Consider the following 25,965-nt stretch of genomic DNA (forward strand, 5'->3'; position numbering starts at 1 on the left):
TATACCCTACACACACGCGCGCGCACACACACACACACACACACACACACACCCGGCGCGCACAGACAGACACGCTCCCTCCCTCCGGCGCGCTCTACCACTCGCCCGCCCGCCGCGCACGCAGCCGGCCCCGGCTCCCCGCGCCCCGCGCCCCGCGCCCCGCCGCCGCCGAGCGAAGCCGGGCTGGGCTTGAAGCTGCTCATGGAGAAAGTGCCGGGTGAGATGGAGATTGAGCGCAGGGAGCGGAGCGAGGAGCTGTCCGAGGCGGAGAGGAAGGCGGTGCAGGCGACGTGGGCCCGGCTGTATGCCAACTGCGAGGACGTGGGGGTGGCCATCCTGGTGAGGTAGGTGTCGCCCCGGCCCGGCCGGGCCCGGGGGAGGGACGGCGGCAGCTGCTCCAGGCAGAGGCGGGCTCGGCCCGGGTCCGAGCTCGGGCGCCACCTTCCCAGCTGCGACTGGGGCCCGAGCCGGTCGGGGGATTGCGGGTAGCCTGGGGCGGCTTAGGGTGGGCGAAGCCCTGGCCGAGCCCTTCTTAGCTCTGGGCGAGGGGCTCACCAGGAACTAGGAACCAGATACAGAAGGAAGGCACCTCCTTCCCCCTCCTCTCCCGGGCCTCAGAACTCCTGGTTCAGCCAGCCTTGCCTTCCTCGCCGCGACCCCAGCCACCCGCAGCTGTTTTGGACGCACATTTTACGGCCTTTCCAATGGGGGTCGTGGAGGCTCCCCATTCTAGAGGCAAGAAAACTGAGGATCAGCCAAGGAGGACAAAGAGGAGCAAACCCCTTTCTCCAGCTCAGCCAGCCCCTTTCCGTGTTCAAAGACTTGCTTGGAAGGGCTGCGCAAAGGGCAAAAGAATAGAGGTCAGAAGAAGTGGACCCCACAGGTCCTGTTTTCCCAGCTGGTCCCTTCCTGCCCCTGGGGCCAGGCCAGCAGGGAGCTCCCAGGTGAGATGCAGGTGAGTGGAGAAGTAAACAGTCCCCTCGGATACAGTCCCTGCTGAGTTTGATGGAGGGAAAGGGAGAAGCTTCAGAGACAGGGCCCCATCTCATCCTTCAGAGACAGAACCCCAGGTCTGGGGAGGAAAGGTCATGGGTCTTGGGCTCAGGGGTCATTCAGGAACCACATGCCCCCAAGGGATGCACACAGAGTGACACTGTTATTCACACTCCTACACACCAATGCACATGCACGCCATTCCCACAGAGTGCACACGCTAGTACCTGACTACAGCTCCAGATCACTGCTCTCTTCCCACACATGCTGGTCCCTGGGGGGTGCAGGCAGAGAGGCCCAGACCCACACTCACCCCCAACCCTCTGTCCTTGGCAGAGGGAAGCTGTCAAATCTAGGACAGATCGGGGCAGTCTTTTGGTTTAAAGATGGGGTGAAACCTCCCATTGGAAAGGACAGTTGAAGTGCATGCCTGTCTCCCAGGCTTGGCCCCATCTCTGGCTCCTCTTTTTCTCCCACACTCTCTCCCTTCTGCCTCCCCCAAGCCTGGGACCTACCCAGCTCCATAATGATGTGCCCTGATTCCAACTTAGAAACAGATTTTGGAGGAAAAAAAGAGCAAGCAGCACTCTTGAGGAGTTCCAAGAAGGCGCCTAAGGAAGAGACAGCTATTTGGGCAGCTCCCAGGCTCAGAAACAGCTGGGGTGGTGGGGAAGGTAAGAGGGGATTTCAGGTTCCCAAGCCATCAGACATGGGAGGTGCATCTCTGCACAATCGTGCACCCACACGGTGGGTCGCAGAGTCACAGATGCGCCAGACTGCATCCCAGGGGGGCAGCTTTCAGCTCTCAGGCCTCAGGATGCATGCGGATACTCACACAGGTCACCAGGAGGAAATGAGGCGAGGTTAACAGGACCATGGCTATTTTTTGTCCCGACACCCTGCCATTTGCCAATAAGGACATGTAGAGGAGGACTTGGCCACCCACTCCAGTGTTCTTGCCTGGAGAATCCCATAGACAGGAGCCTGGCGGGCTGCAATCCATGGGGTCGCAAAGAGTCGGACACAACTGAGCGACTAAGCGCAGCACAGGAGATGTGTCCACAATTCCGCTCCTGGGATCCCACCTAACTTCCCCAGGAGGATTGCCGAGGAAGGACCTGAACCCCGAGGTGTTTCTGGAGAGTCTGAGCTCTTGGCAAGGTTTTCTTTCTCTCTGTGTGCCCCTCTGTGTTCCCTGGGGGGAGCTAGTTCCTCAGAGGGGACTGGGTTGGGCTGGGGAGGTGTTTACCAAGTGCCAGGCCCACAATTAACCCGAGATAAAGAGCGGCTGAAGACCGAGATAGCAGTTAGATCTGGCTTGCTGATAACCCCGGCTACACTTCATCTGACCCCACCTCTGTTGCCAGGAACCCAGCCCAGCCTGGGACAGAAGCTGGCGGAGCAGACCCTCCCTCAGCCCACATCCCACCAGCCCCCCTTCTCTTTCACTCCTGCACCTGCTGTCTGCCCCAGGATGGGCGGTGTTAGGGGGCAAGACTGATACGCTTCTCAGATAAGGCCCCTCCCCAGATCCTGCACTCCCCCAGTTTTGTCCTGTCTTCACAGGCCATCCACAGGCCAGGTGGAGCCCAAGACAGTAGCCTTGGGGCCAGTCTCATCCCCTGAGGAGGCAGCAGACGTAAGGAAGGTAGCAGAGGGGCCACCCGGACCCCACACCCCCTCTCCCTGCCGGAGGAGACCAAGAGGGAGCACCCATGCTCAAGGAAGGCTCCCCTCCCAGTTGTAACTGCCGCCTTCCCCCTCACGTGCAGACAGGCCTATTTCAGGCTCTCTTGGAAGCCCAGATGCCCCTGGAAGCTGAGAAACTCCCCAAGGCTGGCTGCTGAGGCTTCTCCCAGCAGCAGCGCAGGCCGGGACTGAAAGGGTCAGGAGTAAACACAGGGGGGCTGGGAGAGACCCCAGGATGAAGGAGCAGAGCTCAGGCCCTTAGACTCTCATGGCTCAGAAGAGGGACCCGGCAGGACCGTCCTTCCTCAGGGCCATAACATGGCACTGGGTGTGTTGAGCAGCAGACCCACTGGGTCTCAGGCCACCATCCCCGGCAGAGCAGCCTCTGAGGTGGCCTGGGGAAGTCATCAATGTGGGGGCTGCTCCGGCTCCTTCCTGGTCCTGCTACCCACTCCACTGGGCAACCTTGGGCATCAGTTCCTCATTAAGGATATGGGGATAAAAACAGTGCCAACCTCAGGACAGTATCCCAAGGATTAATGAGATCTTATAGTAAGTGCTCAATAAATAGTCCCTGCTACCTCCTCGTCAGTAAAATGGACATAATGCCCACTTGGTTGTGGCATTAAAGGAAATAGCAAGTGGACATGCTCTGCATGTTGTTATTCACCCGCCAAGTCGAAATTGGTATTCTTGTTGCCGTGTAAGACCTCCAAAGTCAGAGATTCCCCATTTAAAGCCAGATTGCGTTTTTCATAGCTGTCCTTCACTGTGATGCTTTTTTCCAATGTGTTTTCAGACCCGTCACCTCATCTGTCCTCACCAGTGTATCTGTGAAGTAGCAAGCAGGGGTGCGGGGACTGCTCTCACACTTGTGCAGACAGAAGGTTGTGAAGTGGTTTGCCCAAGGTCACACTTGGCCTCTGAGAGGGGCCCTCCCAGCTCTCCATATGGACTGTGTCCCGGTCACTGCCCCGCCAGCCTCCCTCGTCGCCTGAAAGGGTGGCGGGGGCCAGATGCTCTCCCTCCATCTACTCCAGCTCTCAGATCTGAGACCTGCCCCAAGGGTCATTTTAGCAAATTACCAATTCTCTCTGATCACAAAGGGGGACACTCCAAAGATGTGAAAACAACCTGAAAAAAAAAAAAAAAAAACAGGTCCAAGACAGTCCATCCTTTTTCTGAGGCTTCAGTTAAGTTACGTAAGTTCTGATCGAGTCTGGCCACATACCTCCCTGTCCCGACTGGGAGATGGAGCGCAAATGTCATCACCACCATCCTGCAAACCGCAGGGCCCTGTGCCAGGGTGAAGGGTCAGAGGGTGCGTGAGACCCGGGCTCTACTCTGGGGCTGTGCGACCCAGACGGGTAGAAAGGGAAAAAGCCGTGAAAGGTGGCAGGGAACCCACTGATGGCCTTGGAAGGAAAACAGTCACCCTGGGCCGGGCCGTATGCTCCGGAAGAGGGCCGACTGACATGGGGAAAGAGAGAGGGAGGTGGTCCACTGTGTGGAAGGACAGGCCAGCTCACCCGAGGAATCTTTTACTGATGCTAAGTGATGCTGTTGGGCTGGAGCATGGGGCAAAATGTGGACCCCATGTTGGAGAAGCAGGTGTGGGACAGTTTCTAAGAAGCCTGGAATCTTAAGGAATTTTGACTGTGTCCGGTAGAACAATGGTGAGTAATGGAATGTTTCTGAGCTGGAGAGCGACCCAGTGAATGTGACGAGCTGTGTGCTTAGCCATGTCCAACTCTTTGCACCCCCTGGACTGTAGCCCACCAGGTTCCTCTGTCCCTAGGGATTCTCCAGGCAAGAATACTGGAGTGGGGTGCCATGCCCTCCTCCAGGGGATCTTCCCCACTCAAGGATCGAACCCAGGTCTCTTGCATAGTGAATGTGATATTTGGGGGGAATTAGACAATTGCAGATAAACCCGAGAGGGAAGGGGTAGATCACCCTAGGGTCTGCCCCAAGGCGTGCACAGGCTGGCTGGAGAGGACAAATGTACAGACAGACAGGAAGGACTTACAGAACCACACCAGGCAGGTGACATCAAGCCATATCTTTAATTAAATCAACCGATGACTGTTTACTGCAGGCTGAGGAGGGTGGCGGGGTAGTGAAGAGGGAAGGGACGGCACTGGGAGGAGGACTGAGTCTCATTTCTTCCCTTCCCTTCCGTGACTGGAGTTAAGTCATAGTTGGGGCCTTTCCTTATTTAGGAAGAGAGCTCTGACCTTATCATAACAAAGGCCTTTACCGAGCACCCTACATCCACACTGTGCCCGCGAGCTCCCTCACTGCCTCCTCCCAACATCTCACAAGGACTCTCAAGAAAGAAGCAGTGATGCCCATTTCATTGATGAGGAAATTGAGGCTCAGAAAAGTTAACTGCCCCCAGATCAACACCAGCCCGTGATTCCCAGAAGGCAGGCTCTTACCCTCTCGGCTGCGACTGGAGCAGGCCTTGAAGAGCGTGTGGCATTTGGGAAGAAGGCAAGAGGCAGGGGAGCAAGGAAGGCAGAGACCGGGAGAGGATGTGCAGATCTCACTGATGCAAAAGTCCGGGACCCAGGGAGGGGCTTCATGTCAACCAGCTTGGCCAGAGGAAGCGCTGGTGTTTGAGGGACGGCTGCACGCGGTGGCATGGGAGTGGGTCCTGCCTCTCCCCCATCACCCTCTTCCACCTGTGGACCAGGCTCCCCTCCCCATCATCCGGGCACTTCCGGGGGGGCCCAAGGCCGCCCCGCTGCTCAGCGCCCACCTGCTGCCTCCTGCAGGTTCTTTGTAAACTTCCCGTCAGCCAAGCAGTACTTCAGCCAGTTCAGGCACATGGAGGAGCCCCTGGAAATGGAGCGGAGCCCGCAGCTGCGGAAGCATGCCTGCCGGGTCATGGGGGCCCTGAACACGGTGGTGGAGAACCTGCACGACCCCGAGAAGGTGTCCTCTGTGCTCGCCCTGGTGGGCAAAGCCCATGCCCTCAAGCACAAGGTGGAGCCCGTGTACTTCAAGGTGGGTCCCTGGGTGGGTGCTGCCACCCAACACCAAACCCCATTCAGCTCCCGAGCCCCACAGCCAGCGACAGTCAGGGGGGCCACCCATCCTCGTCCCCCGGCGTGGCTGTCCCTGGGAGGGGCAGCAGAATGGGGCTGGGTCCTGAGGGTGTCTGGTTCCCAAAGCTGCCAGGCACTTGTGTCCTGAATGATGCCCTCAGCCAACCACAGGATTCTGTGGGCTGCAGGGGGCACGGGGGGGGTGGACCCCGGGGGTTCACTCCCCCCTTCCTTCTCTTCATTTTCAGATCCTCTCTGGAGTCATCCTGGAGGTGATCGCCGAGGAATTTGCCAATGACTTCCCCCCTGAGACGCAGAGAGCCTGGGCCAAACTTCGCGGCCTCATCTACAGCCATGTGACCGCTGCCTACAAGGAAGTGGGCTGGGTACAGCAGGTCCCCAACGCCACCACGTGAGGAGGCAGCGCTCCCTGCCGTGTCCTCCCCTGTCCCCCAGCCTCCCACCTCTCCTGGTGCCCAGGGGCTGACCGCCCTCCAGGGCAGGGACACTCCCAGGGCGGGTGGCTCTGGGGTGCACACAGAGAAGAACAGGCACAATAGGAAAAGGCCCACTCATGCCAAGGGCCCCAGACAGATTCTCCTCAGGCAGAGCCTCCCCCTCCCCTAGAACTGGGGGGGGGGGCACGCAGAGCACCCCAAGACCGAGGCTGCCCCAGCAGAGAGGCTCGAAAGGTTCCTGGCAGGAGGCTGGCTCATAAGATCCAGAGGCGGTCCAGGCCAGCTCTGGCCACTTCCTCCCTGGGTACCCATCACATGGGGCTGTTTTTCATCTCGTGCTGACCAGCGCTCCCTCCTGCCTTGGCCTCCAAGCAGGCCGGAGCCAGGAGAATCACGGGGATGCACGCACGTGCCGAGCCCACCCGGGCCAGCGTGGATGTCCCTCCCACACACACCAGCAGGGCGGGTGTAGGGGGGGTTGCTTCCGGGCTGACTCCAGAGTCCACGTTCCCAGTTCTGGGGTGAGGGCCCCGGGGACGGGCTCCAAGAGGGTGGCCAGCGGCCTCCCAGTGACTCCAACTGACTTGGAGCACGCGGGGAGGGCTGGCCCCCAGACGTGGCGGCTGGGAACACTCCAGCCTCCCTGGGCCCCCGTGGGGCTGGGGCTCTGGGAGCTCAATGGAGGGGCGGAGGCCAGGCTGGGCTGGAGGCGGGAGGGGGGGAGAGGCACGGGGGCGGGAAGGGAATGGGAAGCAGGGGTCAGCCAGAGGCTCGGGACACGCGTTGGAGAGAAACAGTCCCAGCAGTTTCCCAGGGAAGAGGTGGCGTCCCCACCCCCACCCCCGGGGTTCCAAGCTGGGAGCTGGCCCACGGGGCCGGCCGGACCTCTACCCGCAGACATCCCCGCGCAGCTCAGGTCCTCCGAGGGCAGCCTGGCGAGGCCCTGCCTCCCGGCCTTCCTGCCACTGACCACCCTGGCCCCCCTCCCCCTTCTTCCCTGACTCAGGACCACTCAAGGGAGCGGAGCCCTCGGGGATTGCTGGCAACAGCCAGGGGGCCGCTCCAGATGTTTGCAGCTGGGCCCTGGCCGGGCCCAGACCTCAGAGCGGATGGACAGGAAGCCGGCAGGCGGTTTTTTACCTGACCAGGAGGTGCTGGCAGGGCCTGCAGAGCTTCCGGAAGCAGCCGGAGGGGCCGGGAAAGGGTCAGAAGGGGGAAGGGGGCTTGCCCTCCCACGCCTCTCCCCAGGCAGGCTCTGCCGCCAAAGATGAGCTTGTTTACAGCCAAGAGAGGAGACTTCCTGCTTCTAGAGAAAAGGGCTTTTTTATAGGGGCCTGGAGGGCCAGGGAGAGAGAGCTGGCCGGTGCGAGTGAATCAGAACCACATGGACAACATTTCCCGACACGAAGCCCCGTCGCCTCCCCTCTCTTGCCTCAGCCGGACCCCTGGGACCAAAATCTTGCCAAACCCTAAACATTAGGAAACCGCCGAAATCTCCCGCCTCCCCCCTTTCGGCTCCCGTGGGCTCCATGGAGAAGTGCCGCTATGAGGACTGGTCAGGGCCCTGCGCCCTCCTGGGCCCCAGCACCCCACGTTTCTGAGGGAATCCCCTCATCCCTTTCCACACTCGAGTGCCGCCCGTGATCTCCGCGGGGCACAGATGCAGCCCCCAAGAGGGTGTGTCTCCCTGGGCCCAGGGCCTGCAGACCCAGCTACTGCTGGGTCCAAACGGGTTCAGAGGGCGGGACGGAGTTCCAGGGCAGAGATCTAGAAGGCCTCCATCCAGCCTCTCTTATCAGAGACTCAACAGTGGGCCAGACGCCACTGTTTATTGAACTGTCTCTGCTTCAGGGTGTGTGTGGGTGTGTGAGCGTGTGTGGGTGTGTGTGTGGGTGTTTGATGGGGGGTAGTGGGGGTGGGGGGTGGTGAGTGCAAAGGGGACGCCCGTGGGTGGCCCGAGAGGGTACCACAGGCCAACCCAGGAGTGTGCGCGTCTCAGAACTGAGGACAGGCGCTCATGTTTGTACGGTTCTTTGCAGTTTGTGAAACACTTTCAGCAGTTCTAGCACTCCATTCTCACAGAGGTGGGCACTGCAGGCAGGACTCAGGATTTAGAGAAAAAGATATGAGGTTCAGGGGGCTGGTGGAGGTCGTACCGCAGGTTCCTGGCAGAAGAGGGCCTTAGAAGCTGGGTGTAGTGGGCTCCTTTCAGGGGTCCCGCGTGAGATTCCGGGAGGGTAGTACCTGTCTCACCAGTCCCTGACTCCTGGCCCCTCCGCGAAGGTCCCCTGGCCCCACACTGAGGCCCTAGTAACCTGTCACCTCCTTCTGTCTCATCCGCAGCCCGCCGGCCACGCTGCCCTCTTCGGGGCCATAGGACCCCCTTCTTCTCCCCCATCCCTGGCAGCACCTTGAGCAGAAGGCCGAGTTCTGAAGACCTTCCTTGACCTTCCATCTCTGGGTGCCAAGGAAGCTGGAAGAATCCCTGACTCATCTTCCTGGAAAGAGGCTGCCTCCGCCTGGGCCACAGTACCCCCTGGAGCCACCAGGAGGTGACGCTGGCTACCCGGATGCCGACTCCAAGGGCGCCAAAGCGGGTGGCCTGTGGGGATGGGGGACCCTCCCTCCTTGAAGAGCCGGGCACACCCTTCTTAGCTTTTCTACTCACTGTTAGAGACCAGCGGGGATCAGGGACAGGTCTGTGAGTCACTCGAGGAACGAAGAGGCCTATTTCTATCTGCCTGGCCACACGCGGGTCTGGTCTCCGCATCACTTATCTAGAGTACCACGCACACGTCTACCGCATATACAGATATATTCTATATACAATCTCTATATAAATATATATATATATACATACATATCTTATAATGTGTATAGTGGGGCCCAGAGGCGCGTATGAGGCTTCGGTTCTGCCCACCAAGGGGTCCTGGCAGCTTCTGGGCAGAGATCAGAGTGTTCTGGAGGAGACGATGGGGGTCCCACAGAGGCACAGAGAAGATCATGTGGCAGGGCGGGGGTGACGCAGCTCGCCAGCAAAGCCCAGACCCTTCTCTCTGACCGGCTCCCTACATCCCGCTCTCCACTCGAGGCAGAAAGGTTTTGGTGCACCCTACCTCTGCCCCCTACAAAAGGAGGTGGCTTCCTGACTTGCCCCCAGATGGGCCAGGGCAGGCAGAGAGGGCCAGAAGTTCTGGATGGGGTGACTGCAGCCAGCAGGGGAGGAGCCGTGGTCAAGAAACCTGGAATGCCAGGCTCCATCTGCCTTTGCCGCTAAGACAGCGGGAGGGAATCCAGGCTGCTTGTCCGCCAGGCAGGGCAGTGGTGATGGGCCCAGATGCCTCTGTCTCGCCTTCCCTCCCCTGCTGCTGGCTGGCGGTCAGTCCTGTCCATCCATCTAGGTCAGCATTGCTGGGGGTTCCCCCCACCCATGTGTACCCCTGGGTCGTGTGTGTCATCCTCAAGGATGTTTTGCTACTGTGGTTACTGTGCCTGCCTCCTCCCGTCCCGTCTTCGTGCAGCCGTCCGTGTAACTGCCTGTCCTCCTTTTGTAGTTTCTGACGTTTGTAACCAGACCCAGCCGTGTCATTAAACAGACTTGTTCTTCCTGTGTCTGTGCACGCTCATTTGGTCTTTTCCTGCCATCTGCCCCTCGCCTCTGTCTCCCCAGCCTGAGTTCAAGACCGGGGCATTTTTCTTGGAAGGTGACCTCCCCACCAAGGTCCCCCTCACCTGCGTCTCAGCCTTGGCTGGTCGCGGGCCCCTCTGATTGGGGCTCAGGACGGTGGTGCGGGTCCCCCTGGTGGTTCAGTCGGGATCACAGAGCTGCAGACTGGAAGCTGGGCTCTTGGGGGTGGGGTGGGGCAGAAAGGGAGTCTGGGCTTGTTTTAAAATGTCCGGGGGACTTTTCACCTTTTGTTCTGGAAATCTCCCTGGTGTGGATAGGATAAGCAAGGGAAGACTCCAGGGAGAGATGTTCGGAAACGAAGGTCCTGCTTGTTTAGTGAGTCAAGCAAGCCAAGGGCGAGGCCTTGACCTTCCAGACCTGAGCTGGGTGTCCCATACCCTGCTTGCCGCTCGAGGTTCATGGGTGGGGCAGGCTGTGGGCATTTGAGAAAGTCTGCCCTTACAAGCCTTACCCCCCCAAGACCACCCTGAGCCCTCAGCTCCCAGCCCCTTCTGTCTCCCACTCCACAGCCTCAGGCCAGGCCTGCCCAGCCCCCACCCCTGACGGCGGCCACAGTCAGCAGCACAGCTCCCTGAGGAGCCACCAGGAGGTCACCACCCCCGGGGTGGGCTGCAGGGGAAGCAGGAAACAGCGTCTGCCCCTGGGGAGGGCTCCGGCTGCCTGGGAAGATTCAGCTGACACACAGGGAAAGTCTCCCTGGGCCGTGAACTCCTTGAATGCAGGCCGAGCCTCCACGGCCTGGACCTGGCACAGCAGAGGTGCTGACTGCAATCCAGGGAATAAATAAATAAACTCCGCTCTTAGAAAGCAAGACCAGTACCTGGGGCCAAAAGTGAGCTGGGTGCTTCACTGACACAGGGTGGAGAGGATGGAGCGAGGGCAAGGCTTTTCCAGGGACAGAGCGCCCGGCTCTGCAGGGACGGTCTCCCTACGCTGTGTGACCTTGGGCAAGTCACTCAGACTTTCTAAGCCACAGGTCACCTCTAATTTAAAATAGGAGTGTAACGTGAGACCTGTCTTGCAAGGCAGGTACGAGGAGAACAAGGATGCACGCCATGGTCCTGGGGACGTGGGAATGCTCAGGGCAGAGTGACCGCCAGGTCATTGGGAAGCAACAAATAGAAGGACGGGGTGGGGGTGGGCGGGGAGCTGGCCAAGATGAGTGATGAGTCTTGGAAGAGACTGCCAGACTCCCAGGTTTCGGGCCTCGTGGTCCCTGGCCGGCTCAGGCTGAGCCAGAGGGCTCTGGGTGGGGGTGGGGACCGCGAGGCTGTGGTCCCCACGGTGGCTGTGACTAAGAGAAGAAGGGGCATCTGTGGTTGGAGGTGGGGGGTAGTCTCTAGAAAGAAAAATCCCTCCCCATTTCACTTCTCTTGACCGGAGAGTGGTGAGGGGGCCTGGGAGATGGGAGTTTTTCTGGAACGCGGCCCTGGAGAAAGATTCTCTCCACTGCCCACCCCACAAAGAGGGGACATTGGCAACTGGTGATTTATCCTATAGTTGGGGGAGGGGTGCTGCTTGAGGAGGGGGCTGATAAAAGTCTGAACAGAGGCGATGATGCTGGGCAGGGCTCACCGGGTCCTGGTGGGCGGCAGGCTGGAGGCAGGGGGCTACCGGGTGCAGGAGCACTGACTGGCGCTTTGTTTTCTGCTGTGTGCTGAGGGATAACCTTGTCGCCGACCGAGCGGAGCAAGTGGGTCAGCTCCCCTTGGCGGTGAGCGATGGGGTGTCAGGGACGCGGGTGCAGAGGCTGAGTCTCCTTACTGCCAAGCGGACCGGTGAGGCAGCCCTACAGTGACCCCTACTGGCCGCGGCGGGAACGGCATGCGAAAAGAAGCCTCAGCCTGAGCGGGTGGGCCAAGTTATTCCTATTTTCCTTCCTCTGGGGCTCACATTCCTCTGTCGCTTTATTTATTTATTTATTTATTTTTGGCCGCGGGTGGCTTATTTCCCCGACCAAGGATCGAACTCAGGTCCTCGGCAATGAAAGCCCAAGTCTTAACCTTTGGACCAGTGGGGAATTCCCCCTCCCTTGCTTTAGAGGAAGTGGTGCCCCAACCAAGCCTAAACCCAAAAGAAAAAATTGGCACCCCGTGTATACTTATGAAAATATCCTCCCCTGTTTTGACCCAAGTGGGAAAAAAATAAATTATTTTTTAAAAGACTATACACAAAGCCCCACATTTCCTAAGCGGTTAGGTTACCTACATCAACAGATAAACTCACGTAATTGGTGACCAACAGCCACGCAGGGGTTATTAAAACAAGCATCGGGGACTTCCCTGGTGGTCCAGAGGTTGAGAATCCACCCGCCAGTGCAGTATGCGTGGGTTCGATCCCCGGTCTGGGAAGATCCCAGGCCCGTGCCACAACCCCTGAAGCCCTCACGCCCTAGAGCCCATGCTCCGCGACAAGAGGAGCCACCTCACTGAGAAGCTCAGGGACCGTGACTAGACAGTAGTTCTGCGGGCGGCACCTGGAGAAAGCCCACGTGCAGGAACAAAGGCCCAGTGCAGCTGGAGGAGGGGGGAAAAAAATACAGTGGCCTGTCTTTGTTTAAAATTTTGGATTTTTTTGTCCATCATGGATAGTTTTGTTTTAATAAAGATTTTTTTTAAATATTGTATTGAAATTGATTTCCTTTGATTACTGCCTCCACCCTTAAATATTGTGTCCCAGGCAACTGCCTCATTCATGTCTCTCTATTCCCAGCCCTTTCTTAGTACATCCTTTAAGACACCCCATCTGAAAAACACTCATCTTTGGCCTCAAAAGTTTCCCCCCTCCAACCTCCCAGGGCAGTGGGTTTCAGAGCAGCTCATTTGATAACATTTGGTAAAAGCACTGTGGCACCAGGGTAAGAGCCTGGACTGGAACGGTCCCTTAGGGTTGGTGACACTGGGTCGGAGGTTTTGGTATCGGGAAACAGAGGTCCACTCAGGCTCCCCAAATGAGAGGGGCTGGGAAATGCACTGGCGGTCCAGAGGTTGGGAGTCCACGCCTTCACTGCCAAGGGCTGGAGTTCGATCCCTGGTGGGGGAACTAATACCCCACAAGCTGTGCAGTTCAGGGAGTCAGGCCTCCAGGAATCAGGAAAAAACCACATGGCCCAGCCTTGATGGAAGGAGGGACCCCAGCATAGCTGCCCAGGAGTCTGTGAACGGACCAGGGGCCTGGGAGAGGGCAGCTCCAGGTCCGATGATCCTTCGCGAGCAGATTCACTTTTCCCGGCTCTGAGGCTCTTCTCACCCTCCCTTCTTGCCTCCAAGCCCCTGGGCACCTCATGCACACTGGCTTCTCAGGGAACGACCTTAACTCACGCGTCACGGAGACGCCTTCGCCCCCCTCGTCTTGTCTCCCACCAGAGGCTCAGCCCGCCTCTCCGTCTCCCCAGGTGAGTCCTCTAAGAGCCACCCCCTCCCTCTGGAGCACTTCCCTCCTGCCCTCCTGGCCCCTGCTCTGTCCCCCTCTCCTGACTCGGGGTCCCCCCCTCCCCGAGTTCCATGCCTCCTGGCTTCCACTCCTCCACTAGGGGTCAGGCTCCCCCATGTCCACTTTGCACCTGTCTTCACCTCTTCACCGCTCGCTCTGGACCCAGCAGCAGCACTGACCTCGCTGGCCAAGCCCCCCCAGGAATACTCTCTGGGCAGTTTCTGGTTTTGTCCCACCCCCTCAGCCCACCCCCCACCCACCATGGCCCCTTCTCAGCTCTCCCCTTGACCCCTGACCTCCGGGGTCTCTTCCGATACTGTCTCATCCGTGAACTCACCCAGGCCCCAAATTTAAGCCCCAGCTCTGACAGCACCATTGTGCTTCAGGCTGCAGTGTCCAGCTGCCCCCTGGACGCCCTACATTTCACCTGGATGAGCCAGAACTGTTGATGTGCCTCCTGCCAAATCCTGTTCTTCCTGGCGATTTTCCCCTAGAAAGTGGCCCTTCCACTCGCCAAGGTAAGCAGACCAGAAACCTCGGACTCATCCTCACTGTCCTCTCTTCACCCCTCACGTCCAATCCTCCCATGAATCATGTCGGACCAACTTCAAAACTAAATCCCGACTGGGTCTCCCACCACCTCTGCTGCTACCCCTGGTCCAAGCCTCTGCCCGCTCCCTCTGTCCCCTCCACGCTGCCTCCCGCAGCCATCATCCTCTCCGCCACCAAGCCGTGGCTTTAAAGATGTTCTGCCACTGGGACTTCCCTGGTGGTCCAGTGGTTAAGAATCCACTTTGCAGTGCAGGGGATCAGGGTTCGATCCCTGGTAGGGGAACTAAGATCCCACTTGCTGAGGAGCAATGAAGCCCGAGCACCACAACTACTGTGCCACAACAAAAGGCCCCACGTGATGCAACTAAGATCCAATGCAGCCACACAAATAAGTATTAAAAAAAAAAAAAGCAGATTTTATTCACAACTATTGCAATCGGGGGAAAGAGAGCTCAGTTTAGAACCAGCTCAACTCTAACACCTGGTGAGTGAGTGGAAGTTTCCAGCCAAGGAGCGGGAGTGGGAAGGGGCGGGGGGAGTGGTGGATGTAAGACTACTAAGAGGCAACATTGGGAGGCGGGTGTGGCTTCAGTGACGGGATCCTTGCTGGGGTTTCAGACATCATGGAAGGCGGGGGGAGGGGGGAGTGGGTTGTGGAAGATAAGGATGTACCAGATTCTAGCTAAACCAACTGAGCCAGAGGCTAGCTAAAATTGGACAATACAGATGAACCCAGAAGTCCAAAGGTCAAGCCTAGTAGTAGAAAGATCAGGGGATTCTGAGTAGAATTAGAGCCTCTTTGTCGCTTTCTCCCTCAGACCACAGGCTTCCCTGAAGGCTCAGTGGTAGATTCTGCCGGTAATGCAGGAGAAACAAGTTTGATTCCTGGGTCAAGAAAATCCTCTGGAGAAGGAAATGGCAACCCATTCCAGTATTCTTGTCTGGGAAGTCCCATGGACAGAGGAGCCTGGCCGGCTGCAGTCCACAGGGCTGCAAAAGAGTCTGATATGACTTATTGACTGAGCACACACACCCTCAGACCACAGGGGAGCAGCAAGTACCCCCCAAGAGCCAGGGATGAGCCCTGAGTAACTGCTCAAGGGCAGGTGGGCAGGCCTAGCCCTGGGTCCTCCAAGTGGACTGGCCTCATGGAAGGGGCAACACCCTCACAGCCCAGAGTGTCCTCAGAGCCCATCCTGTCTCACCCATCCCTCCCTCCAATGTGGACGAAGGGAGATGGTAGTGGGGAGGTGTGGGGGAGAGGAGGGAGGAGAGGGGAGGGGCGCGGAGGGGGGAGCCGAGGGGAGGGGAAGGGGGAGGGGAGGGGGAGGGGAGAGGAGGAGGAGGCCTCCATGGGCAGGTGGGGAAGTGAGCCCTTCACCTCCTGTAAGTCCAAAGACAGAACTTGCAATACCATTCCTTGTCAAAAGCAACAGTTTTGTTATGCAAAAACCAAAAAATTTAAGTGCGCTTCAGAAAACGTAGGCTCACCCGGAATCCATCACCAATCTTCCAGATGTCTTTTGTACACATTAAAAATTTTATAATGCTTGAAATTTTTATATGTAGCTTTAAAAATAGCATTCGCGGGGGTTTTGTATGATTATGAAAGCATTACGTGATCATTGCAGGGAATTTGGGGACGAAAGGAAAACACAAAAGAAAAAAGTCACCTGTGATCCCGCCAAGCAGAGGCGATTCATTACTGTTAGCATTTTGGTCTAAATCCTTGCAGCCTCTTCCCCGTGCTGACATACCTCACACCCAGCATTTACGTCAAGTTGGGATCCTATGGTTCGCGTTGGTTTCACCAAGATCTCTTTGCTAAACGGAGCCTCTTGGAGTTTGTGCAAATAAATGGTTTATGTCCGGGTCACATGGTGACGATGACAGCTGACTCCACAGTGGCACATGGGCCAGACGTGTTTCCAGGGAGATTCTGACTGGCCCTTAGTTTGTGTATTTTGGTTTTTTTGTTTGCTTGTTTTATTTTGTTTTAAATTTATTTTGGCTGCACTGGGTCTTCGTTGCTGCATGCGGGCTTCTCTAGCTGAGGTACTCAGTCTTTAGATCACACGGGCTCAGTAGTTAACAGCATGCAAGCTTAGTTTCGGCTTGTGGGATCTTAGTTCCCCGACCAGGGATGGAACCCGGGCCCCCTGCGTTGGGGTTGGGAGCGTGGAGCCTCATCCAGTGGCCCACCAGAGAAGTCCCTGGGTCCTCAGTTTGAAATGAGCCAGGGAAGGAGGGTACCGTCTCCTCCCAGGCAACCAACCACAAAACCCCGTCCCCAGCCTGCAGCTTCCACTCCCACCGCTGCGTCTTCCTCTCCACTCAGCACCCCAAGGATGCTTTCATGGTGAATAAGATTGTGTCAGCCCTCCACTCACCCCCCCCACAGCTTCACACAGTCACACTCAGAGCGCAGAGTCCTGGCCTGGCCCGCTGGGTGGCACCATTCACCCCGGGGTCCATCTCTCCAGCCTCAGTTCCGTCTCCACGCTCCAGCCCCACTCACCTCCCTGATGTTCCGGAGAGGCACAGGTGCCCATTCCTGCCTCAGGGCCTTTGCACCTGCTGTTACCTGTGCCACAGTGCTTTCCCTCGGCCTCATCTCACGGCTCTGCCCTTCGCTTCACTCAGGTCTCTGCTCAAAGTTCATCTCCTCAGAGAAGCCTTCCCTGACCCCATCCCATCAGTCTCTCTGTGCCCTGGTCGACGTTTCCTGTGGCTCTGACCATGACCTGATGATGTTGCACTTTGGATTGTCTGCTTCCCTCACTGGCACAGCCGGCCGTGAGGGCATGAACCTCACGTGTCAGAGCCGGACTAGGATGAGGCAAGTGAGGCACTGGCCTCAGGGGCGAAACTTACAGGGCATCTCACACCCCGAAAATCAAGAGAACTCTTTTTTTCTGTCCACACTCAGAGGCATGTGGGATATCAGTCCTCCAGCTAGGAAATGAACCTGCATCAGAAGTTCGGAGTCTTAACCAATGGATCACCAGGGAAATCCCAAGAGAAATCATATTTTAATGCATTATTTTTCCTTTTGGCCATGCCCCTCGGTTTGTGGGATCTTGTTGCCTGACCAGGGACTGAACCCTATCCTCCAGTGCAGTTAAAGCACAAAGTCCCCTGGACCACCAGGAAAGTCTCTCCTGCAATATTTTTTTTTTTAAGATAGAAGTTAATGCCCACAAAATGGGAAAAAATCAACATTTTTAATGAAGACAGGATCCATTTTCCCTGCCCTTCTGCCCTGCTTAGAGCCACAGCTGAGGCTGGGAAACATTCCTGAATGAATTAAGAACAGCCGGGGAGAAAACGGAATCCGGTGGAGGCGAAAGACCAGAAGCAGGTGGACAGAGGGAGGAAGGACAGAGAGGAGGGGTCGCCCCCCGAGGGGCCGGGCTGGGAGTCCAGAGAAGCCCCCTGCCGGGAATGCAGCTGGGGCAAGAGGTTAAGTGGAGTCCTGAGAACCGGGCAGGGATGAGAGGCAGGGAGTTTGTTACTAGAAAACTGGGCTCGACTCGGTGGACGTTGAGCCAAGAGACACAGTCAAGCCAAACAGCGGGAGAAGGAAGCATTTATTACTTGCAGCAAGTAAGGAGAAACACTGGGGAATCTTTCCCAAAGCAGCAAAAATTGGGATATTTTTAAAGCTAACGGTATGCGTATATTCATGAAGGGATTGGGTGGTTGGGTGATGTGTGCATATTCATGAAGAGGTGGGGTTGAGTGGTATATGTATATTCATGAAGGGGTTGAAGCAGAGGAAAAAGAACACATCGAATTGGGTCAAAGGTCAACAGAGACCAAACTTTAGCTGATTGAAGTCATGAGGGTCAGAAAAGGTCACGAGCATCATTCTTGAGGTTCTGGTTGACCTTGTGGCTGAGGGGTTTAAATTCTGTAAAACAGCTCAAGAAAAGGCTCCAAGCTAATCTTTACCATTGAAACAAAACCCAAAGTCTTTGCAACTGATTTATTATCTTTGCTTTTATTACTTCTCTTGCCTGATAACATTTTTGGGGGGGGGCTGCATTGGGTCCTAGTTGTGGCAGGCAGGATCTAGCTCCCGGACCAGCAATCGAACCTGGGCCCCTTGCATTGGGTGCGCAGTCTCAACCTCTGAATCACCAGGGAAGTCCCTTGCCTGCATTCTTTGTTCTCTTAAAATCACTAGTTACTGAGACCTGTTCAGCAAGCACTGTGGCCAGGCTTAGATCACAAAATGACTTTTCAGCCAAAAATAGCATCTCTTTTGTCACAAAAGTCATGCCTGGTTCCGGGGACCCCCTACCCTATCTACTAATAAGTTGGGCTTCTTAAAGGAGTGAATGACGCTCTGATGAGGAGAGTCAGAGCTAGAGCTGGTGATGTGGTTTTGGTGGTTGTTGTTCTAGAACTTGAATAACTCAATGTGTTGGTTTCCTGGGCTGCTGAAACAAATGACCACAAACTGGGTGACTTAAAAAAGCAGAAACATCTTTTCTCACAGTCTGGAGGCCAGAAGTCCAAAATGAAGGTGTGGGCAGGGCTGCACTCACTCTGATGGCTCAAGGGAGAATCCAGGTTATCGTTGCTGTTCAGTCACCCAGGCGTGTCCGACTCTTTGTGACCCCATGGGCTGCAGCATGCCAGGCCTCCCTGTCCCTCACCATCTCCCGGAGTGTGCCCAAGTTCATTTCCATTGCATCGATGATATTGTCCTGCCATCTCATTCTCTGATGCTCTCTTCTCTTTCCGCCCTCGACCTTTCCCAGCATCAGGGACTTTTCCAATGAGTCGCCTTTACTCATCAGATGACAAAAATACTGGAGCTTCAGCTTCAGCAACAGTCCCTCCGGTGAGTATTCAGGGTTGACCTCCCTTAAGATTGACTGGTTTCATCTCCAGGCTGTCCAGGGGAATTTCAGGAGTCTGCTCCAGCACCACAGTTCAAAGGCATCAATTCTTTGACGTTCTGCCTTCTTTACAGTCCAGTTGTCACAACCGTACATGACAACTGGGAAGACCGTATCATTGACTATACAAACCTTTGTCGGCAGAGGAATGTCTCTGCTTTACAACTCACTGTCTAGGTTTGTCATCGCTTTCCTGCCAAGAAGCAATCGTCTTTTGATTTCATGGCTGCAGTCACCATCTGCAGTGATTTTGGAGCCAGGATATAGGGTCCCCTCCAAAAATCCATATGTTGAAACCTAATCCCTCAGGGAGGTGGGACCTTTGGGAGGTGATTAGTCATGAGAGTGGGGCCATTGTGATGAGACAGAGGGATGCCAGAAGCTCCCTTGTCCCTTCTGCCCTGTCACCTGCTGCAGCCCGTCTCCGCCCAGCAACACTTTCTTAATCATGTGGCCCCAGTTCAGACCTAGATGAGTCCTGAGATCTCACAGAAGCAGCAGCTGATGGCCGGGGAGGGCGGGGAGTTGGTTAATGAACTGGATTAGGGGCCCTGGATCTGAGAGTGAGGGGTGCTGGCAGGAGATAGCGAGTGTTTGTAGACTTCCTGTGTTCAGCTTCTTCTGATAGCGTGCAAGACCCTGTGGGGCTTCTGGGCACAAGGCCTTTCTGTGTTCCCCCATTTCTTTGATTCCAGGAAACTGCCTTTATTCAGCCTCCATGATCTTTCCTGAGTTCCAATGGGCAGATTCAAGCAGTTGTTGATAAGGGAAGAGGATGGGAGAGCAAGGAGAAACAGTCAAGAGCAGCTTGGGGCAGGGTCCTGTTTCTTCTTCAAGGGACACACACAACAACATCTTTGAGCTGTTTTGCAGATACTAAAACCCCTCTCCAGGTGGGAGAAGTCCATGATTAAAGAAGTCATGGTATGCTGCCCACAAGCATGGAGACCCCTGACCAGTTGGACCCAAAGGTTGATGATGCTGACTCCTACTTACCTCACCACCAACCCATCAGAAGAATGTCCACGAGCTGATCATGCCCTCTTTGGGGCAATTAATATAAAGCTCCTCAGTATGTCCAAGTTGGGACACATAGGGATACATGAGTCCATTGTGTCCCCCTTTGCCTGGCAAAGCAATAAAGCTATCCTTTTTTATTTCACACAAAACTCTTTCTCCAAGATTTGATTTGGCACCAGTGTACAGAGAAGTGGAGCTTCCAGCATCGCTTCTTGTTCTTCTTCTTTTAATCTTTATTTATTTATTTGGCTGCACCGGGTCTCAGTTGCAGCATGCAGGATCTAGTTCCATGACCAGGGATTGAACCTGGGAACCCTGCATTGAGAGCATGGAGTCTTAGCCACTGGACCCCCAGGGAAGTCCCAATGTGCTCAGTTTCTTATTTCCAAACTGAGATCTGGGCTGATAGGGGATCCAGGTGTTTATACACACACACACACACACACACACACACACACATCTTAGCTAAACAAAGTCATACTTGAGGCATTATTCTGCAACTTGCTTTTTCACTTTGAATATCTTAATATGTGTTGCAGATGGTCTTAATCCATTCAAGCTGTTATAACAAAATGCCATATAGACTGGTGGGCTTATAAACAGCAGAAATTTACTGCCTACCGTTCTGGAGGCTAGAGGTCTCAGATCAGGTGCCAGGTTCTGGAAAGAGCCCTCTTCTGGGTTGAGAAGTTGGCAAACTTCTCATCGTACCGTCTTGTGGTAGAAGGGGCAAGGGAACTCGGGGGGTCTTTTTATATGTATTTACTTATTTGGTTGGGTCAGGTCTTAGTTCCAGCCCATAGGATCTTTCATTGCCGCCTGCAGGCTTCTTGCTAGTTGTGGCACATGGACTTAGTTGCCCCATGTCATATGGGATCCTAGCTCCCCAACCAGGGGCCGAACCCATATTCTCTGCATTGGAAGGCCAATTCTTAATCACTGGACCACAAGGGAAGCCCTCTTAATACAAGGGCACTAACCCCATGCCTAGGGCTTTCCTGGTGGCTCAGTGGTAGAGAACTTGCCTGCCAGTGCAGGAGACATCGGTTTGATCCCTCGGTCAGGAAGATCCCCTGGAGAAGAAAATGGCTACCCACCCCCGTATTCTTGCCTAGAGAATCCCATGGACAGAGAAGCCTGGCGGTTAACAGTCCCAGGGGTCACAAGAGTCAGACACGACTTAGCAACTAAACAAGAACAATCCCATGCGTGAGGGCTCTGCTTTCGTGACCTAATTATCTTTAAAAAGCCCCACCTCCAAAGCCTCACCTTAGGAGTTAGGTTTCAATATATGAATAGGGGGAGGTGCAGACAATTATCTGCAGCAGAGATCTTTCCATCTCAGGGGGTGGAGTCCTACCACATTCTTCAAGAGTGCTATTTGGTGCTTCCTTGTGTGGATGCGTTTTAGGGAAAATCACTCATTCACTGTTTCCTTCTGCTTACGCTTGCAACAGTTCTGACACCAAATGTGTGGGTTTTCACACCAGGCAATTCTGACCCTAATGGCCTGGGTTAGCAGATACCCCATAGGTTCAAAGTCCCAGTCCCACAAGACTGCGAGCCGTGGGTCCTGAAGTTACCTACAGCTTGTGTCTGACTCAACTACCAATCAGAGGCTCCTAGGACCCCCTCTTTGGGTTTGAAAATTTGCTGGAGGCTCATAGAACCCAGGAAAAGAATTTACAAACTGTTGCCGATTAATTACAAAGATATATATTTTTCATTTTATTTTATTTTTCACTTTTTTTTTTTAACATTGGAGTATAATTAGCCCCTGGGACACTGGACACCCCAATACTTCCCCTGGGGGACAGGTGATCGGGCCTTGATGGGGGCTCATGGTAGAAACGGCTCATGATGTTGACCTCGCAAACAAAGAATAAAATCACAATGACCCTTGAGACTGACCAAATTGCCCAAACGACATTTTGTTTTGCTGATGGTGCCTCCCTTCTCAAGGCTACAAGACCACTGGATTCCAGACCTCTGGCTATGTGACTGCAAGACTCAGCTACAGGCTAAAAATTAACCATCCCTTCAGAGCATTTTTCATTGGCGGGGTATAAGAACGCCATCAGAAAGGGAGGACACTGGTTGTCTTTAAGGGTCAGTTGCCCTCTCGTTTTCCCTCTAACAAATTTCCTTTTCTTGCCTGACGGCCCGGTTTGCTCTCTTTTTCTCCGCACTCGCCTTCCATTCTTTGAGGGAAGACCCACTGCAGCGGGGTGGGCTGCTCTCACAAGCCCACCTCCGGTGCACCCACCCACCCCCAGCCATGGACCTTGCCCAGAAACTGAGGTGAGCTCCGGGATGGGACTCTCCACTTGCCTTGCCGGACTGACATCCACACACCGGCCCACAGTTACACCGGCCCATCAGTTACAAGGGTGAGTGAAAGGGTGAGTGAAATTCCATTATCTCGGGATGCCCATTTCAAAGCAGACTATTATTACTCTCTGAGAAGGTCCTGAGAACGGGGATGCCTTTTCTCTGGGACCTTTCTCCTCACTTTCTCTCACCCTTGTCTAACCTCCCTATTCGGCCACAAAACGGGAAATTCTCTAATCCCAGCCCTCAATGATTACTCCTCTAGGATGCCTTCTCTGAAACCTAAAAGCCTTGGGCTTCCAACGGGAGATAAGACCAAAAAGACTTATTTACAATTCTAACACTAGCCACAATACAGACTTGATAACAGGTCCCAAAGGCCCGAAAACAGAACTCCCAATTACAATACTTCTGCAAGTGTCAGAGATCCCTTCTGTTCAGGCTTTCTTCGCTCTCTCTACTTTCGACCCTCCCTCTGTAAATCCCGTTCTACTTCTCAAATACTCTTAGCCCACTCTGGGCCACATCCTCCGCATACAGTGTCTCCTGATCCCTGTTCAGACTTTTCCTCTTCTTCCTTCGACCCTTCCGACCAAAGCCCACCCCTTGTCGCTCCCAATCCCCTTGTAGCCGCTCCAGATCCAGTTCCACAACCTCCACCTTACGCCCCCTTCTCCCTCCCTCCTTCTCTAGCGCAGGCCGCCGCTCCCGAACCCCCTCCCATGCCTGTTCCAAAGGCACGCTCTGAGACCCCAGCCCCACCCTCTACTCCGAGGGTCCCAAGGCTCTACCTCCTCCCTAGATGCCCTCCCCATACCGGGCCCGAACAACTTTAAAACAGGAAACTTCCCCGCGGGACCCCGCTCCTTCCCCTGCCCGACTCCACTTTTCCAGGAAGCAGCTGGAGCAGAAGGCTTTGTTTGGGTTCCTGTCCCAGCCTCCCTCACCAATTTATCTCAAATCAAAAAGTGTCTTGGCTCCTCCTCAGACCCGGATAATTATCTAGAAGAATTCAAGTATCTTTTCCAGTCCTACGACTTAACCTGGCATGATGTTTCCATCATCCTTTCCTTCACTCTCCCAGAAGAGAAGGAACGAGCATGGCAAACCTCTCAGGTGCAAGCTGATGAGATACACAGGAGTGATGGCACGATGCCCGTAGGGGCCACGGCTGTCCCCCCAGAGGTGATCCCAACTGGGATCATCAGGCAGGGAGACCTGGGCCAGCAGCCTGTCATCACGTGGTTACTTGCCTCATTGTGGGCCTTCTAAAGGCAGGGCATAAAGCTGTCAACTTTGATAAGCTCCGGCTAATAACTCAAGGGCTAGACGAAAACCTGGCACAATTTCTAGAAACGTTAACAGAAACCCTACAAAATTATACAAGATCTGACCCCACTTCAGCAGAGCGCACCATTGTCCTTAACACCCATTTTATCTCCCAATCGCCCCCAGACATCCTAAAGAAACTAAAAAAGGCAGAAGAAGGCCCTCAAAGCCCTCAAAGAGACCTTTTAAATTTAGCCTTTAAGATTTTCAATAATTGGGAAGAACAGGCAAAGCTAGAGAAGTCCCAACAAGATCAGGCCAAATACCACCTTTTAGCCACTGCCCTACATGGCTCCAAATTTCCATCAACCAACAAAGGCAGGAAGTAACCTGGGCCCTGCTTCAGATGGCCCTGCAAAGAGGGCCACCAGGCCCGCTCATGCCTAAAGCCGAGGCCCCCTCCAGGCCCGTGTCCCAGCTGTGGCATAAAGGAACATTGGAAGGTCGACTGCCCAAATCCCCCTCCTGGGATCCGGACATCCCCTCCTGGTCCAAGCAGGAGTCCTCCGACCCAGCTCTGCCCAGCCTTCTTGGACTCACCGTTGATGACTGAAGATGCCCAGGGCTCCAGGCCCCGACTCTCACCACCTCTAAGGAGCCCAGGGTAACATCGACTCGGGGGCCACTTACTCTGCTCTGCCTGCCTACTCCGGAAAAACCAAGGTCTCCCAGGTCTCTGCTGTGGGGGCTGAGAGTTTAATATCTACACCACGAATAACTGAGCCTCTACCTTGCACACTTCAAGATACCCCATTTTCCCATTCTTTTCTCACACTCCCCAAATGCCCCACTCCTATTCTTGGAAGAGACCTTCTCTCAAAATTCAAAGCTTCTATTGTTACCCCAACCCACCTTCCAATCTAGCCTGCTCCTTCACACCCACCACCTCTGATGTTTGTCTGCAACAACAGGCTCCTTTCTGTTTTTCTAGACAAAACTCTGTAAACAATTCTCACCCCCAACTAGGAACTATACCACCACACCTCTGTAATTACACTTCACATCTCTCCTTCCCATCAGGCTGATCGGTCTACCACGTCTCGGGAACTGCAGGACATTCTTTGGCTTTCTCAGGGAGACTCCCTTCTACTCCTCTTGTAGGGGCTACGCTGGAGAGTTCACTGTCAGTTTCAGAGACTACTAACAAGTTCTCAGAAAGACTCCTATTTGCTATCGATTTCAGCTGTTGTCTTCTTACTGCTGGACTGTTTTTCTTATGTGGAGCCATCGCCTATTTATGTCTTCCCATTAACTGGACAGGAACAAGCACCCTGGTATATCTGACCCCAGATACTTCTATCGCCCCTAACAATCAGACCCTCCATATCCCACTAACTCATAACCAACCCCAGACGGGCAATTCAATTCATTTCTCTGTTGATCAGTTTAGGAACAGCGGCGGGGATTGAGACAGAGACCGCAGGACTCACAACCTCTTTAAATTACTACCAAAGCCTTTCTAAAGACCTCACGGAGAGCCTAGAAGAAATAGCTACCAGCCTTATCACTGTCCAAAACCAGCCAGATTCCCCGGCAAAACAGCAGGGGGTTAGACCTTCTAACGTCAGTAAAAGGGGGCCTTTATCTATTTTTGGAGGAGACTTGCTGCTTCTACACCAACAGATCAGGCGTTGTAAAGGAAGAAACAAGAAATCTGACAGACAGGGCCTCGAGCATACGTCAACACCTCAGTAATTCATGGGAAAACTGGCTGAACAATTGGAATTGGATGCCCTGGGTCCTACCTTTTGCAGGCTCTCTCCTTCTACTTACCCTTATTCTAACTTTCGGCCCATGTCTAATGCGTCTCTTTTCAAAATTTCTTCAGGACCATTTACAAGGCTTCACCAACCAAACTATCCACAGGCTACTTCTAACTCACTCAAATTATCAAAAACTTCGCCCCCACACAGATCCCCTTGACCCACATTCCAGCCTTTTCTTATCTCACCCCCATGATGCCCCTGTCCCGAAGGAAGCAGTTACAGAAGATTGACCTTCGGCCCTTATCCTAAATCAAAAAAGCTGGAATGATAGGGTCTACATGGGGGCTCATTGTTAAGATGGCTCACTCTGCTGACCTCGCAAACAAAATAAAATCACAGTGACCCTTGAGACTGACCACATTGCCCAAACGACTTTCTGTTTTCTCACAGGCGTCTACCTTCTCAAAGCTACGAGACCACCAGATTCCAGACCTTGGGCTACGTGACCAGAGGACTCAGCTACAGGCTAAAAATTAGCCATCCCTTCAGAGAATTTTTCATTGGTGGGGTGTAAGAAAGACCCTGTCTGAAAGGGAGGACACTGGTTCTCCCCAAGGGCCAGTCACCCTCTCGTTTCCCTCTAATAAATTTCCTTTTCTTGCCTGACTGCCCACCTCACTCTCGTTTTCTCTGCACTCACCTTCCAGCAGGCAGTTCTCGGGGTGCCCTTGTAACCCTCAAGCACCCCTGTAGAGGGTCACAGGACAATCTGAAAGACAGTCAGGATGGCAGGAGAAATGTTAC

The 25,965-nt window shown here is 54.8% G+C and overlaps 1 protein-coding gene across 2 annotated transcripts; it reads left to right on the forward strand.

Annotated features, from left to right (window-relative positions):
* Positions 1 to 41: 41 nt before the first annotated feature.
* On the forward strand, positions 42 to 9,803 carry CYGB (cytoglobin). 2 transcript variants are annotated; one of them, XM_043905431.1, is made up of 4 exons: positions 42 to 344; positions 5,463 to 5,694; positions 5,984 to 6,147; positions 8,537 to 9,803. In XM_043905431.1, the coding sequence occupies exons 1-4, from the start codon at positions 202 to 204 to the stop codon at positions 8,568 to 8,570; spliced, it is 573 nt and encodes a 190-aa protein (XP_043761366.1). In that variant the 5' UTR covers positions 42 to 201; the 3' UTR covers positions 8,571 to 9,803. The 2 variants fall into 2 exon arrangements, with proteins under 2 accessions (XP_043761366.1, XP_043761365.1); XM_043905430.1 differs by having other exon boundaries at positions 53 to 344; positions 5,984 to 6,121.
* Positions 9,804 to 25,965: the final 16,162 nt, after the last annotated feature.

Source organism: Cervus elaphus, chromosome 5, assembly GCF_910594005.1.
Source record: "Cervus elaphus chromosome 5, mCerEla1.1, whole genome shotgun sequence".
Classification (NCBI taxonomy): domain Eukaryota; kingdom Metazoa; phylum Chordata; class Mammalia; order Artiodactyla; family Cervidae; genus Cervus; species Cervus elaphus.

What these genes read in the sequence shown, in the direction of transcription:
- CYGB (XM_043905430.1), top strand. Translation starts at nt 202, where the DNA reads ATGGAGAAAGTGCCGGGTGAGATGGAGATTGAGCGCAGGGAGCGGAGC. An exon ending in GGGGTGGCCATCCTGGTGAG is followed by an intron (nt 345 to 5,462) that starts GTAGGTGTCGCC and finishes TGCCTCCTGCAG; the next exon opens with GTTCTTTGTAAACTTCCCGT. An exon ending in TGGAGCCCGTGTACTTCAAG is followed by an intron (nt 5,695 to 5,983) that starts GTGGGTCCCTGG and finishes CTTCATTTTCAG; the next exon opens with ATCCTCTCTGGAGTCATCCT.